The 17611-nt window shown below is 38.7% G+C and overlaps 1 protein-coding gene across 1 annotated transcript in view; it reads left to right on the top strand.

Annotated features, from left to right (window-relative positions):
* PDE1C (phosphodiesterase 1C) overlaps nt 1-17611 on the top strand; it is a 173486-nt gene that overhangs the window by 103984 nt on the left and 51891 nt on the right. Inside the window, exons 5-9 of the mRNA XM_030971433.1 lie at nt 505-571; nt 3738-3854; nt 5622-5762; nt 14888-14988; nt 16722-16850. Of these exons, the coding sequence (XP_030827293.1) occupies nt 505-571; nt 3738-3854; nt 5622-5762; nt 14888-14988; nt 16722-16850 (555 nt within the window). The remainder of the gene's footprint in view (nt 1-504; nt 572-3737; nt 3855-5621; nt 5763-14887; nt 14989-16721; nt 16851-17611) is intronic.

Below are 17611 nucleotides of genomic sequence, written 5' to 3'. Positions count from 1 at the left end.
ATACTAATCTTGAAAACATGCAGACAAAAATAACAGCTGTATCACACTGAAGTTGATTCATTTCATACAAATTATTTCTGAAGTACACTCAGAATTAGCTTGCATGTGGGCCAGCAAGGACTAAGGGAACTGAAAGGTCAGTAAAGTTATGTGCAATGGAAAATGGGGAACATTTTGTTCATTTGAGTGTAGCCTTTCCATCTGATGAAGACCTGGTACTGGCAAATTCTTTGTCATGTTCAGCTCAGTAACCAAGCTGTGAGATACTGGGGAGTGTACAATCTCAAATTAAGCTGTACAATAAGAATAGTATTCAGAATATTGGTCAAGTTAGAAACAAAATGGAAGGAAAAAAGGTCCATATTCCAGTTAGGGTTTTCTATGCTAAACAAGGTCTCCTGTAAACAAGGTCTCCTTGTCTGTTGTTTTATGAGTTTTGTTGATTGTTTGTTTTGTTTCATTTAATTATATTTATGTGTTGCTTTATCTATTTAATCTTGGTAGAATGTACAGGCGTACTTCAAATATGGTCGGCTTGAGCTACCCACCAGCTGTAATTGGAGTGCTAAAGGTAATCCCAATAAAAAGGTGTCGAAGGGGGGTCTGTACAAAGCATAAAAATAATACTGTGATATTTGACATGATAAGGGGAGTCTTAATACTTGGTCTTTCTTTCTCTCTGACATTCAGTTAGTTCACATACATTAATCATTTAACTGGCCTAAGGAATTATCCTTTCAATAAAAGAAAGAATGAACTTTAAGACTGGTCATTTTCAGGTTGTGAAGGTTGCAATTCTGTTCTAGATTACAGTGATTAAAATGAAGATTTAGGAATCACTCATATTTCACAAGGAAGAAAGAAAATGCAGATGGAGAGAGATGGAGAAGGGAAAGGATCTGTTGCTGTGAGAGAAGGGAATTTCTTGCATTGTTCATCTTCAGGTCTTCAAAGTGACAATCACTTTATAAAAATGGACCCTTCTTTGAGTTTTGAGGTTTCAGAGTGAAAACAGTCAGAAGTAGTCTGAAAAATAAACAGTGCTTCAATCCATGGAACAATGGCAAGATTCTTGACTTAGGCAGGAATTATCAAGACTACAAACAAGTTGACAACTAGCTGCCTACACAGCAGTTTTGCAGATTACGTGTTGCATGTGGTTCAACCACGTCATGCAATGGTGAAAAAAGGTGATATAGTGGAGCAATACAGAGGGGTATTAAGTATAAAACTCATTAAGACATCTTGCAGCATTTCTTCACACTTGAAAGATTTGCAGTTAAGCTATCCTTTTCATTTTGAATAGTAGAACTCATCAAAAGATGTGGTGGAATTGCAAGAAGAATGATCAAACATGCCCTTCCTATACAGAATCAAAGTATCCACCCGCATCTTTTTCCAACTGCGTATTGACTAGTGCTAGCTTCACTTGCTTCTCTCCTGAAAGGGGATATAAATTCTTTGTTATATTGCAACTACAGTCTATAGCATCTTATGAGAGAAGATATCTATAATGGTACCTCTTCTCCTGAGTTCCTCCGCAGTAACAAGACAGTTGAAGAATCATCACCTACTCGCAACCGACTTAAGCCTTATAGAATTCCTCAATTTTTTCTATCTTTTCAAATGATTAGGTTGTAAAAAGAAGCGATCATCTTAGAATAAGTTAAAACAAACCAATAACAACAAAGGCATTGACTAATTTTCCTCAGAGTGAAATAGCATCTGCCTGGTCACTGTGCACTCTAGAATATATATTTTTTTCCAAAATTGTTTTGAGAACATGTCTTTGTTTGGATGTTTTTGGAGTTGGTAATGGATTTGGTTGAAATGGGAGTTACTTTGAAGAAACCAAAACAGTCTCCCTAGCAAAGTAGTCCCAGCACCAAGCCTAATGGAGTTCAAGAAGCATTTGGATGATGCTCTCAGGCACATGGTGTGACTCTTGGGGATGTCCTGTGAAGGACCAGGAGGTGGACTTGACAATCCTTGTGGGTCCTTTCCAACTCAGCATATTCTATGATTCTGTGAAGTCTTCTGTCTTAAAAATCATATTTCGTCTGAAATCTCTCAGTCCCATTTCCTCCATTGAAAATGGTGTATTTTGTTGCTTGCTTCAGTCCAGTAAGGTCAATTAAAAAACCCTTACAGTGACCTGACTGCTCAGTGTGCTCTGTAAAATGACTTGATGATTTAAGCATGCAAAAGGGTGTAGGAGTGTACCACACACACACACACATCTTCAGCTGCTCTGGATTGCCATAATCAACATTCTCCTCAGAGTCATGCTAATAAGGACAAGGATTGAGATGAAATGAAGTCAAAACAAGCTTATTTTTTAACTACAAATTCTCATTTTTGCTGCTGTGGTCAAGAGCACATCTGCACTTCATAACTCAAAGCTGTGGTATCACAGCTTTGCAACAGATGTTGGTTTTAAAAAGAATGAAATACTGCAATTTCTACAAAAAAATGAAGGCTGTAGCAGCACAAGTTCTAGATGTATAATCTGTCCCATTTTTTCAGTGGATGAGAAGTTAGGCTTTTTTTTAATTTAGTGCACAGCATCCCTCTCTCTTTATATATATTTTATACTATTTTTTCTACTGCAGTAATCTGTTGCCTTTCTGTGTGACATGGGTGTGAAGATAAAAGACTGGTTGCCATAAAAGGGCAATCAGCCTTGTCTTTCATTTGAATAGTGGTTATACAAACCATTCATAGAGACATGTTTACAGGGTACGCTGTGGTGATCTGTTGTTCATCAGTCTAGTGCTGGAGACGGAACTTCACTGTCTAACATTAATTACTGCTGAAGGAGTTACATGTTTAGCATTGAATTTTTCAGCCTTTTTTGATGCCCATGCCATGACAGGAATATTTTCTAGGCTAGCAAATATACAGGTAATGAACACAGAACCTGTAGTCACAATGTCTGCAGTATAGACTTCTGCTTATCTGTGGCTACAAAAATGTTGTGCCTTCCAGTAAGGATGAGCAGGATAACATCTATCCCTGAATTTGCTTGTTGAGTTATATATCAAGTCCCCAAAGGTTAAGAAGAGACAGAAAACTAGGAAACTGAGCATTTAGAAAGAATTAGCGTTTCTCTTCATCTCTTGCTAGATAATGAATGCTGTCACCTCCCACAGCCTTCCCTAACATTTGAGATTCACACTCAAACTTCTGCAAGAAGATTAGACCTTAAAGTTTAGATGTAGGAGCTGAGAAGTGAACTTGCCCTCCTTGATCTCTTGACTGACCAGCCTGAAACACTAGTAGGTAATTTACAGCTGACTGTAACTTTCCCAACTGGAATTAGATATTTATTCTTCTGTTATAAAGGTTAGAATTTTATATAATTGTTAGCACTTAGTGTATCACATCAGCCCAAATAGGACCATCTCAATGTCTCAGGTACTAAAACAAATAAGGATTTTCACCTTTTAGGATTCATCTTTTGGTGATTAAATTCCAGTGTAGAGAATTGCTGTGTTTAGAATAAACAAACAGCATATGTGTTCTTAATGGAAGCTTCTTAAACATAAATCACACAGCATTAATAAGTATACTGATACCTATTCATTGGTTAAATGGATTATGAAGAATATATTGAAAAATAAATGATGCCTTTACATCACCACTGGAATTCTCAAATTGTGAGAGAAAGCGAAGAAATGGAATGATACTGTAAAAATGATAACCATATTAACTGTCTTTTCTACCTCCTCTTTCAGAATGTAGACAACTGGTCCTTTGATGTATTTGCGCTAAATGATGCCAGTGGGGATCATGCACTGAAATTCATTTTCTATGAACTTCTCACACGCTATGATCTGATCCATCGTTTCAAGGTCAGTAGTTAGAAGATGGCTATCTTTTTTCAACTTCCCTTTCATCCTGCTTTTTTCAATTAAAAATGCAATTTTAGTGATCTTTGAAGAATTTGTGAACATTGCACTTTCCCTAATAAGCAAAAACAGATGTGATTTAAATAGTACTGTCAATTGCAATGACATGCCATGAACTAGGTGGGGTTCTAAATGAAATCCATTGGAAATACCACATTTGGCCCTCTGAGAATGATGGTGTCATTTTCCTGAGCTTCATAGGCACAAAAGAGAACAGGAGAGTATGAAAGCAAATTCAAATTCATTCCAATTAGATTGGCCAGCAGGCCAAAGTAGGTGATTCTACTCCCAAGTCAACTCTCTTAAGACCCCATTTGGAGTACTGCATCCAGATCATCCAGGTCTGGAGTTCTCAGCATAGGAAAGACATGGACTGTTGGAGCCATTGTAGAGGAGGGCCACAGAAATTATCAGAGGGCTGGAGCACCTTTCCTGTGAGGAACAGAGTCAATGATGTTTTTAAGCCTGGAGAAGAGAAGGTTCTGTGGATTGTTTATTGCAGCCTTCTGGTACTTGTAGGGGACGTATAAGAAAAATGGAAGAAAACTTTATAGCAGGGCCTGTTGCAATAGGACAAGGGCTAATGATTTTAAACTAAAAGTGGGTAGATTTAAACTAGATATAAGGGAACATGTCCCTGTTCATTGCAGGGCAGGTTGTCTAAGTGACTTTTCAAAGTTCCTTCCAGCCCAAACTATTCTATAATTTTGTAATTGTTACAGAGGTTTCCTCCAACTTTGAAGAGGAAATATTGCCATCCAGTTCTTGACCACTGGCCCCATGCAGATACTCTGTCATCCCTTCCACTGCTGACATGTCCATTTCCGAGGGGTTCCCAGCTCACTTTGACTGGAAAGAGTTTACAGATGCCTAGATTTTTCAGGAACTGCCTATGCCTGATGAGACACCAAGATGTCTGCTTAGAACTGCATCCTCTGCTTAAATGTACCTAAGAGGAGAATAGCAGTCATCTTTTATATGGAAACTTTAGCGTTGAATATATTTGCTGTCTGAGCAGAGGAAACTGGAGAACCCATGTTGTCAGTAACATATGTTACCACCTGCATAGATACCTTTCTAGAAATCCCCTGAATTGCATTTTGTCAGGTAATTGCAGTTACTCTTGAAGGCAGAAAAACATGGCAATCCCATTGGATGGGCAGGCTAGATTTTGCTGTGAAAACCCAGAGGTCTGATAAATTATAGTCCTCTTAGACTATCTAGGATTTGCTATATCATGTGTTTCATTAGAAAATTTTAAATATGAATAGTAAAGCAGAGATATATTCCAGTTGGTCATGAAGGTAACAGGCAGTTGCTTGCAATCTATTTGAAAATATTTCTCCATGGCAATCAATCCAGTGATTGCTGTTACTTTTCATACTCTGTGTGTGCTCCAGACAACATTTCATAATATATATATTTTGTGTATTTATTTGTGAGGAGTCACATATAATGTAATTATGGATGGGAAAACCAATTTTAAGTAGTAACCTGAATTCACTCTCTCTCTTGAATGACTATTTCAAATGTTCTAGCACTTTGTTTGTGAAGTACACATGGCTCTTTGAGAACCTATTATCAAAATACTCCTGTCTGAATGCTAGCCATTAAAGCTGGGAGTTTTTGGGGGGTTTTGTTTGTTTGTTTGGTGATGCTTCTTTGTTGCTTTTTTTTTCCCTTTCTTTAATTCTGTGCTGCTTTACTTAGATTCCCATATCTGCCTTGGTGTCTTTTGTGGAAGCTCTGGAGGCTGGCTATAGTAAACACAAAAATCCTTATCACAACCTAATGCATGCTGCAGATGTCTCACAGACAGTCCATTATCTCCTTTTCAAGACAGGCACTGTGGTAAGTAAAAGACTTGGCATCCTGAATATATAGTGAGTTTACAAGAGTTTCTGGTTATTAATTGAGATAATGCACAGTGGAAGCTGTTTACACTGTAGACACATTTAATTTGATATGGCTGGAATAAAAAACGTAAAGACTTTGTATTATTTAGGAACAGAGGGTAAATGAAGTTGTTGATAACTCATTTAACAGTTATGTTAGGATGAATGACAGGATGAATGAGAAACCCAAGCTTGGTTTTTCACTCTGCCACAGATCTTCTGTGTGAATTTGCCAACACACATTTACTGGGATTCATTTCACCTAATATGAAGAATTGTATTGTCTAAGCTTTCTTCTTAACTTAAGGTAGGGACAGAGTACATCCAAGTGATAATTCATTCCACTTATCTGAGCATAATAAGTGCTGGGATCTGGAAATGCTGACCTCAGTCCACTTCTCTACAGCAAAAATATCTGAATTGGCTTGCACAGAAACCTACAGACAGCTGAAGTCTGACAACAATGACAGGAATGGACAGGGGCATAAAAAAAACTTAGTTCCCACAGTGGTTCTCAAGACAAACAACAGAAATACATTTGAGGATGGACTAGAGAAATTGAAGGAAGATAGATTCCCGAGAGTGAAGTGATTCCATTGCAGTTTGGATTTAGCTGGAGGCTCAGAAAGTTGCTGGCCTACATGGCTGGGGGGAGAATAAATAGCAGGGAAAGTTCAAAGGATACTTATGTATTCATTCTATTCTTCTTTCTCCTGGCTACTGCTGCAGCCAGAAAGAAGAATGAAATTACCTTTAGTCTGATTATGTGGAGCAGATCTTTTCCCCACTTATTTGCCTCACTTTTTTCCACACATCTAATTTGCCCTTGCTCTTGCACTGGCAGAAGTGTAGAGGCAAAAGTGACAGTGAAAGGGAGGTTAATCTGTTAAATGTTTACCAGTTATCTCCTGTTATACCAGGGTCATTCAGTGATTGCTCTGTTTGTGGCTGGTACTTGAATACATGTAATTCTGTTCTATTGCATTTCATTTCTCTGAGGTCCTTTCACTAAGCAGTGTGCAGTTCCAGGGTCATGGACTCTTTGTATTGCAGAGCAGACACATGAACCCAGGTCAGCAGATGTTGAAGCTCTTACTGCAGCTCAGGCCTTCTTGAACACTCCCCAGTTGTTACAAACTCTGTATCTAGAACTGTTGAAAAAACGGGTAAGGAAAAACCAAGTGCCTCAATCTAACCAAATTCTAACACTTTCTCATGCAAGGAACACCTTTGACCAACTAAAAATATCACTATAAAAATTGTCTGTCAGCAACACTTGTGGTGATATTTGTTTGCTGATGATACCTTTTTCTGTGCAGCTCAATAGCAAACCCAAAATACTGACACCAGTGTCTACTGGGTGATGGAGTATAAGAGAGAGAGGTACAAGCTAACAAGGCATAGTGCAGTACTTGCTATGTCTTTTAGGCTAGTTTCAACCACTGTAGAGTTGCTCACACTTGGGAACTGTTTTGTGCATATGATCTGTATTTCTGCAGTTCTTTGATTGCTGCAAAGATGTTGCTTTCAATTCTGAAGCCAGAACTGGATGTTCTTCCTTGAGGAGTCACATGCTCCACAGCCTCCTGTTAACATCATAAGTTTCCTGTGTTGAATGTAGATTACACTTGTGAATTGCAGTCACACAGTAATTAGAGCAGTAAATGCTGCTATTTATCAGAAGCAGATTTGGAAGGACTTAGGTGCTATCTGTCTCAAGGGGTGATTCAGACAGGCTGATCCTGATGGAAATTGTGTCACTCGCTTCTGATTTTGCCTGAAGTAGAAAGCACTTAGGTCAGAATTGAAGCAAATACAGTTACCTACTCAAAACCACCTGTGAGATACTAAATTGATCACTGTTGCTTTTAGGACATTAGTTACTGAAAATGCACTGCAAGCTGTAGTCAGTAGGAGCAGGTGCAATGTTGAGTAATGTGAATTGTATTTGAGTGGTATTCCTCTAGAATTGTATTCTAGAGGAAATGGATTTGCTTTTTCACCCCAAAACAATGGAAGAAGGGCAGATTTCATGCTCCAAAAGACTACTGGATTACAACAGTTGCCCAAATATAGCTGACCTCCATCCTATGCATATTCAGAACTACCTTTTTTTCCATCTTGCTGCTTCTTGATCTGTTAGTCATTTAGCAACAACTCAGATGTGAGTGAACGACTATATTTTGTTCTAGCCTGCAATGCAATGTGCTGAATGGGATTTCCTATGCTGCCTCTGAGTGCAATAAAGCAAGGAAAGTGTTAAAAAAGAGACAAACAGAAGGACATGAAAATACATGAGTAAGCAATGGAGAAATGCAGGCTTTTTTCCTCTGAGAGAGAGAATGCAGCAGACTAAAAAGAAATAAAAATCCAAAGCAAAAAGAACCCCCCCAAAACCAAACTAAACCAACCTCTGTTTCAGAGGAAAAGATGATCTGAAATCATAGAATAAACCAGATTGGAAAAGACCTTTGAGATCATCAAGTCCAACCTATGACCTAACACTACCTTATCAACAAGACCATGGCACTAAGTGCTACATCCAGTCTTTTCTTAACCACCTTCAGGGATGATGACTCCAACACCTCCTTTGGCAGCCCACTGTAATCCCCAATCACTCTTTCTGTGGAGAATGTTTTCCTAATGTCCAGTCTACACCTCCACTGGTGCAGCTTAAACTCTTCTTGTCCTGCAGCTAGTTGCCTCAGAGAAGACATCAACTGCCACCTGCCTACCTCCTTTGAGAGAGTTGTAGAGAGTGATAAGGTCTCTCCCCTGAGCCTCCTTTCCTCCAGGCTAAAGAACCCCAGCTCCCTCAACTGCCCCTCATAGGACATGTGCTCCAGACCCTTCACCAGTCTTGTTACATTTCTCTGGACATGCTCCAGCATCTCAACATCCTTCCTAAATTGAGAGGCCCAGCACTGGACACAGTACTCAAGGTGTGGCCTCACCAGTCCTCAGTGCAGAGAAAGAATCACTTCCCTCATCCTGCTGGACACACTATTCCTGATGCAGGGCAGGATGCCACCGGCCTTCTTGGCCACGTGGGCACACTGCTGCCTCATGTTCAGGCTGCTGCCAATCAGTACCCCCAAGGTCCCTTTCTGCCTGGCCACTGTCCAGTCACACTGTTCCCAGCCTGTAGTTCTGCAGGGGGTGGTTGTGACCAAAGTGCAGGATCTGACATTTGGTCTTGTTAAACTTTATATTGTTGGATTCATCCCATCAATCCAGCCCGTGCACGTTGATCTGCAGAGCTCTCCTACTCCCCAGCAGATTGATATTCACAACCAATTTGATGTCATCTGCAAATTTGCTAATGGTAGACTCGATCCCTTCATCCAGATCATCAGTAAAGATCTTAAACAGATCCATACACAGATCCCTGGGGGACACCGCTAGTGACGGGCCACCAACTGGATCCAACACCATTGATCACCACTCTCTGGGCCCGGCCATTCAGCCAGTTCTTAAGCCAGCAAAGAGTGCACCTGTCCAAGCCATGGGCTGGCAGCTTTTCCAGGATTATTCCGTGGGAGATGGTGTCAAAGACTTTGCTGAAGTCCAGGTAGACAACATCCACAGCCTTTCCCACATCTACCAGGCGAGGCACCTGGTCATAAAAGGAGATCAGGTTGGTTAGTCATGGCTGGCCCCTCCTAAATCCATGCTGTCTGGGTCTGAATACCTAGGCCATCCTGTAAGTGCCACGTGGTCACACTCAAGTTGAACTGGTGCATAATGTTGCTGGGCACTGAGGTCAGGCTGACAGGCCTGCAGTTCCCTGGATCCTCCCTTTGGCCCTTCTTATGGATGGGCATCACACTGGCCAGCTTCCACTCATCTGGGACCTCCCAGTTAGCCGGGACTGATGATAAATGATGGAGTGCATCTTGGTGAGCTCTTCTGCCAGCTCCCTCATCACTCAGGATGGATCCCACCTGGTTGCATGGACTTGTGAGCATGGAGGTGGCTCATCAGGTCACTAACAGCTTCCTTGTGGATTTCAGGGCATCTGTTCTTCTCTGTGTCCCTGTCTACTAGCTCAGGAGGTTGGTTGTCCTGAGGATGACCTGTCTCATTGGTAAAGACTAAGGTAAAGAAGGTGTTAAGTACCTCATCTTTCCTCACCTTTGGTAATTGTATTCCCCACCATGTCCAATAAAGAACAGAAGTTTTCCTTGCCCCTCCTTTTGCCATTAATGTATTTATAAAAACATTTTTTATTATCCTTTACAGAAGTGAATCGGAGAAATATGCATAAATATGTGCAGTGGTAAGAGAATGTACACGTCCCAGACTTCCATCTAGAAAATAGGAACTGGGGTGTGTGCTTGCAAGCTAGAGTGTATACACTTGCACCGCAGCCAGTGCCTGAACTGAGCCCATTACTGCAATTAGCCACATACACAGTAGTCCATGCAAACCAGTATGGTAGAGTTATGGTCCAGAGGAGTGTCTTCTGCTTCCCAGGAATATTCCCAAGTACTAATCATTCCCACACCCAAATCATATCTGTAATTTGGTTCAGGATCAAATATAGCACAATAGGAAACCACTCCACAAACTTGCAGCACTGTGACATTTCAGCTTTGCTTCTCTTGTTTGAATGCTTTTTTATACTTAGATTTTAGGTTTTTTTCTTTCTTATTTGTTTTCACCTCACCTTCCTTAAAGTATACAACCAATCTCAAAGTGCATAGATTAACGTAGTTTGAAAATGAGAAGTTATCAGTCCTAATGTCCTGCTGACAGCAGGGCTAGTCTCTTACATGCATAATCTGCTCACACACAATAAAGAAACATAGGATACATTTTTCTCTTTCCAGGATTTGCTCGCATAACTATCTTACCATTACTGTAGCACGTATAGTTCTTTAGTTCATCACTTCTACTATATTTATGTAAGTAACTTGGACATGTTGGAACACGTGATTTTGGTTTCAGAAGTATGTTAGGGCCATTAGTTTAATTCTTCACCAATGGGATGAAGATCATGTTTAAAAAGTTATACACAAAAATAAGAAAAAAAACCCTAATTTTTCTTGCTAATCTTTCTAGTTAATTGTAATGTGGAAAATTGTTTTTTTCATCTTTAAATAGTCCATATAGTTAAAATTTGTGCTAGTCTTAAAAGTAAGAAACACGTTTCTGTTTTGTCTTCACATGGTTCATTTGCCTTTGTCATGCTCCTTGTTATTTATGAACTCTCTGAAGAGTTTTGTTTCATCTCTCATTTTTTAAAACATTTATTTTCAATTAAATCTTCTTTCCCTCTCACAAAATTTCATCAGCTTTCCTGTTATTTTTTCCCTCAGGATGATGCTTTGGAGTTAGTTTGTTATACTTTACTGTATGAACTACAAGAATTTTTGCTCTCTCATAGACAAAATGTTGAAAGAGAATTTGGAATTAATCTGATGTTTATCTGTCCTGCTTTAGGGCAAATTTGGGAGAAAACCTCCAAGGAGTTTCTTCTAGAAAAGAAGAAGTGGCCCCTCCCCTAGCCGGTCTGGGAAAAGATTCCCTTGGAGAAAAGTGGAAAAAAATGTTTCTTTAACAGGCAAAGCATTCACCAGCACAAAAAAAAAAATGAACAATATTAAACAATAAAACCTCTCACCACTCCGAAGAGATAATAAAGTCAGAAAGTCCCCTTCGTGGGTTGTAGCTCAGCTTACTCAGTCTCTTATCAGTCTCTCCTGTGCTGGAAATGCCATGGCACAAGTCTGGCCCAGTGGGCCACAGGTGCAAGCTGCCGGTGCTCTTCTGAGTTTTCAGTTCAGAGCAGATTTATACAGTCCCAAGAAAAGAAAACAAAAAAAACAACCCACATCTGTCCACAGACAACACAGACAAGGAGCAGGAATGTGGAGGAGAGACTGCATTGTTTGAAAACAAACTGTGTACTTCTTCTCTGGCCCCTCCACTTTGCTCTCAGAACCAGTCTTAAAGGTGCAAAACTTATTTCTGGGTGAGACAGACAAATGGGGATACAATTCAGCATCATAAAGTCACCCCATGATATTATCTCATAGTGGATTGGCATACAAGCATGATTTGCAGGAACAGCTTCCAAGAGCTGACACACTTTTTGCTCATTTCAGTCCTTCCTTTATTATGCTCTGTTGTTCAGCTCTGATTATTACTTTCTTTGGTATTGTTTTCTGATTAATCTTTATTACTGTTTGGAAATACCACAATTTCTTTTTTAACCTAGACAATGGTGGGAAAATTGTAAAGCTTAAGATTTCTTATACTGACAAGAATTACAGGAGACTATTTCCTGCAGCAGACTTGAAAAACTGTGAAAGCTCAGGACTTCTGTCACATATTTTAGTACTAAAGGCAAGCGAGATAATCTTCTCTGCTAGCCTCTTTTGATTAATAATCAGATCATCATAAGCTTTGAAAATAATACCTGCTTTGGAATAAAAGTTAATAAACTCTTGGGAAGGAAACTAGTTAATTGCATATATTGTAGCAATTTACTGGAAATGCATCCTTTTTTTTGGTGAGATTTGGATACACTACTCTTTCTTCTTCATTCCTCCTTCTTCTTTCTATATTCATCAATCCTTTTGTTTACATGCAAATGAGCCACCCTAGTAGCTAATGCTTCACATTTATTGTATATTTTTGAAAGTCAATTATGCTTCCTTGCCCTTTTTTTTTTCATTCTGCAAGCAAATACTTGGTATTTAATGCCTTTTACCCTTCGCCATTTCTGACCTACTACCATCACAGAAATTTTGATAAGGTTTTATTCTGGATTGGTTTTGTTAGCCCTTTAGAAATCAAAACCATCCACATTTCCTTGCTCTTTTCATTTTTTGTGACACAGTCGTGCTGGTCTTGATGGCTTTGTTCTTTAAAAATTAGCTTTCTGTTTCCATGATGAAATCTACCACAAAGCAGTGAATTGTAAAGCCAGTACTTTGATGGAGATTGCATCCATTCTCTTCAGGCTCTTTGCTGTCTTGTTTGCTTTGTCTTGCAAGGTTGTGGCAGGAGAAAAGGGACTAAGAGTTTCCAGCTACTTCCCTTGTGTTACTCACAAGCCTATTTTGACTTTGTTCTACTTACACTGCTTTATTTATTACCAAAAATTAACATCTGTAATTCCAGTTTTATTCTGGGTGATCTTCCTGGAATGCAGTTATGATACTTAATACTGCTAATAAAAGATACCGCTAATAATAAGATTTACTGCACCATATTTGAAAACCTTCCTTACCAAAATTGTTTAACAAGAGATGCTTTGGTAAGGTATGCAAGTCAGCACTTTCCCTGTATGTGCCTTAAGAGACAAGGTAGGAAACCTCAAACACTAAGACACATTGCATTAGTGATGCTGTAAGACTTGGGTCATGAGATCTTGTTAGTGTGGAAATCATCAGATGCTGTCTAGATGGTCTAAAGTGGATGTGTTGGACTAGCTGAAGGTGTCTTGAATGAGTTCTGCAACCATAATACAGACTTGCTCTGGCTGTTTCTGAGCACCTGTGCCCTGATTTTTTTCTGTCATTTGCAGTCTCTCCTTTTGGGAAATGGCAGACCCCTGTGGGCAATGAAAGTCCAGATCTAGACATGTAGCCTGGAAACCTTAGTTCCATTTGCAGTTGCTGGGAGTTGTTGCTTGAAAGTTGAAATAATGTTCTTACTCATTTGGCAATCATTCCTTATTCACATGTCACACCTGGAAACAAAATTGAACAGACTTCTCCACCATCAGTGCTCTCCAGTCATATCCTGGATCAGTTGTGTAGATATGAGAAAACAGTGAAGTTTCTGTTTCTGATCATTTCTTGCACACCTCACCATCCTCTCTCCCTTGCTATTAAAAAAAACAAAAACAAGCAAACAAACAACAACAACAATGACAACAAAAAAAAACCAAAAACCCACCAAACACAAAGAAACAACCCAAACCCAAGAACTATCTTGATTATGGTCAGTAGCATTGTGCAAATTATCTTTTCAAAAACATCTACATCTTTAATGTAAGGGGATCTTTAATACTGAGACTTGCTCCATTCTTCACTGGTTATGCAGAGATGACTGTGAAACACAGATAAAGAGCTAGACAGGTTGCTGTGTGCAGTCCCACTGTTACCTGTGCTTCCCAGCACATGCTTAACATATTAGTGGTGGCCCCTGAGCTCTAGGAGATATCTAGAATAGATTTTGGATGCCTTGGTACCTTTGCTGGGCCTTGAATTAAAAGGTAGTTTGTATATGAATGCCTGTCAAAACATTTGCAGGTTGTCAGTGAGGTGTTACAGAAGTATTTGGCAGTCACTGTGGTAAAGGCTTTACTAAATGCAATACATTTAAGCATTTCATACAAATATTTACAGCATCTACAGTATCTAAAACCTTTGACTCCTTTTCCACCTTTTCAGTGGAAAACCAGACAATAAAATTATTTGACTCAGATACAAATTATTAGAAGCATCTGAATAATTTATAAATCTAAGGCAAAAGTGACTTAAGCATTGTCTAGGGAATTAGGAAAAATTCCACAAACTTCAGGGCTTTCTCAAGTGTTTTAAAAAATGATAAATAAATAACGAGAGGTACATCTTTTGTAGTTATCTTCCTTGTTCTCCTCATGATTCAGTGATTGACAAAGACTTTTGTTTTCTGGAAAATAGTGACATTCTTATGTATCTGAGTCTCTGCTGCTCAATTAAACTGAACTGAAAATACATACCCTGGTGGTATGCGTTTACCTGCACATATATCATCAAGTTCCCCTTGATGAACCTTGACCTTCTTGAGTTTTCCTCATTTCTCTCCTTGAAACATTGCTCTCTTAGAAGGGCACAGTTCCCCTTGCTCTGCCTTAGACTTTGTTTGCTGTAGTTCAATTTACTTAGATGGAAGCCCAGGACGAGCACTGGTTTGGCCTTTATGTATCAGCCAGAGAAGTTTCCTTTAAAACAGCTGGCAGACTTCAGGGGAAAGGTAATGACATGCGACACTGACTTTCAGCAGAGGATAAATAACTTGCTTTAGAAGACAAAAGCCTGAGAAAATGACAACTTACCTGATTGTACTGTAATCTCTTTTCAGCACTGGCTGACAGAGCTGGAGATCTTCGCTATGATTTTTGCAGCTGCCATACATGATTATGAACACACTGGAACCACCAACAATTTTCACATCCAGACAAGGTGAGGCCACTGTAAATCATGATGAAGGGTCAGGAATTAGAGAGAGAAATCTTTGGAGAATAACAGCACAGCCACCTTAGAAAAGTACAGGAACTTCTGCTTTCAAGTGTTGCAGGAGGAAAGTTAACTTTTTCAGGTTACATTTCATTTTCTCTTGTTCAAACATTCACAATGGAATGAATGTATTCTTAATTCCAGAGCACTGTTTCATATTAATAACTAGGAAAAAGAAAGTTCCAAAAATATTTCCATGTAAAGTTTTCAAAGACATAAGGCTGTATAGAGTGATATATTTTGACAAAGTTTTGAAGGAGCTACTGTAATTTTACAGTTTTTCCTCCTTGTTGAATTTGAGGATTCAGACAATATCGGCATAAATCAGGCATTCAGTCATGTTTGTTACATTCATCAGTGAATATTTTCACGTACTATTTTCACTTGAGTGGAAAGCCACACCTGCAGCAAGAGTATATGCTTACCGTTAGCTAATCAGGGAAATACTTTTTTAGAGAATCATAAATTGCTGGAGCATAATTAACTGATCACAACCTAGACAGAGCTATGTATTTTATAAAGCTTTTGGGTTGGTGAAGAGAGGAAAATAAATTAAGATGGCAGCAAAATTCAAAAGTGTGCAAGATTATGAAGTCTCTAGTTTCAGTGATAATTGGACATCCAATGTCTGTGTATAATTTTGACATTAGGAGTGTGCTGGTAGAAATGCCAAAATGTCTAAATGTCCTCAACTGACACTGCACGCTTGGGCATTTTTAAAACACATTGTAATTAAATTAGATTACATGTTTGTAATTAAAATAGATGTCTGTAGTGTGTTAGCTGAATCACGCTGTGCATCAATAATGGTTTCCAGGATAAAGCACACATACACACACTAAAGACTGGGAATGTAGAAAGAAGTCTCTGTCTCTATTCTGGGTGAAGCCACACTACTCTTCTTACAACTTTATGCATACAGGAATTAGGGATCTGCTGTACTTTCCAAATATTTGTAAAAATATTCAAGGAAGAACAGTCGTAATTTAATTTTTCTAACATTGAACATCAGATGGTGTGAAGTGTCAGGGAATAAAAAATATACACTGCTCTCTGTGAAGGAGATATGAGTGGATAACTATAACAAAACATATCACCTTCTGTTGCTGTTAACTTCTTTGTCTTCAGACCGGTTTACCCATTTATTAATCACAGATCTCTGCTCTGGGGCTTAGCATCAGGCATGAAGTACCTCTGATCCTACTCTGTCCCACTGGCAATTACCTTTCCAGACAGCATAGTCTAGCGCACAGATGTCAGAAATAAGTTGAGTTATATCTTGCTTACAGCCAGTTTGCTGTTCTGGAAGCTGTATTGGGTCACATCTTGCAATTGCTTACTTGGGTACAGTCAGATTTTAATATCATAGAGACATCCACAAGAGCTAGGAAAAAGCCTCATGGTTCTACTCTAAGTTTATATATCTCTCACAGCATTCAGTACTTGTTTTCAAGTATGTAACAAGGCAGCTAGGTGAGCCTCATCTGGTGAAATAGATTTTTCAGTGTTCTTTAGATTTCTTTTGCTGAGTAACAGCAATTAACATAGTATTACAAGAACTTTTAAAATGCTCATATCTATTCTATAGACTTAATTGCTGTAGCTGATCAAAGGAAAACTTCTGAGTCTCTTTAGACAGGGAAAAACCAACCTTTCCCATGTTTTCTTTTGAATGCTAGGTCAGACTCAGCCATTCTATATAATGACCGGTCTGTGCTTGAAAATCACCATGTTAGTGCGGCGTATCGTCTTTTGCAAGATGATGAAGAGATGAATATTTTATCTAATCTCTCAAAGGATGATTGGAGGTAAAAATGAGCATGGTGGCTACCTAGGAATATTGGAGCACCATCATAGACTGGTATTACCTTGTTTGAATAGAAATATGCATTATTGTATATTGCATATTAGTCTTTCTATACTACAAGATAAAGAACTTTAAAAGGTGTTTGTCTTGTTTATTCCTGCTTTCAATGTTCACTTCTGATAGTGAGACATACTTTGTGACAATGGGTTGTAGTATACATGGGTTGACTCTCATATAATTATTAAGTATCACAGAGACACTCTTTGTATACATGTAATTGAGTGTAGACCTAGCCTGCTGTTTCTTTGTCCTAAAGTATAAATATAACTTTTATCTAATTTAACACTTCCTGTCTGGAAATTATAAATGGGACTTAAGCAAAACATAATCCAGTCCAGGGAGCATAGATCTACTACATATGCTTAGAAGATTTAAGAAGCTGTAATTTAAAAGAAGCCTCATGAAATATATGATTTATGTGATAAAATGAGCCCATGATTAACTTTATAATAGCCCATGATTAACTTTATAATAGTTCAAAGTGAGTTTTCTGTTTTTCATGAATTTCAAGGGGTGATAATTTAAAAATAGCCTAGTGTGCTAGACAGGAAGAATCCAGCCCCATGGTCTTTTTCATGGGAGAGGAAGCAGCTTATGAAATCCTATGTGACACACAGTGCCTTCTACATATTCTTAAATGTAACATAGTTCTGCATAGTTGTTTAATCTAATTTTAATATAAATGTGAGGAAATAAGCCTGC

The sequence above is a fragment of the Camarhynchus parvulus genome, chromosome 2, assembly GCF_901933205.1.
Source record: "Camarhynchus parvulus chromosome 2, STF_HiC, whole genome shotgun sequence".
Classification (NCBI taxonomy): Eukaryota; Metazoa; Chordata; class Aves; order Passeriformes; family Thraupidae; genus Camarhynchus; species Camarhynchus parvulus.
The sequence above is the reverse complement of the archived record's forward strand: the minus strand, read 5'-3'. Positions and strand labels throughout refer to the sequence as shown.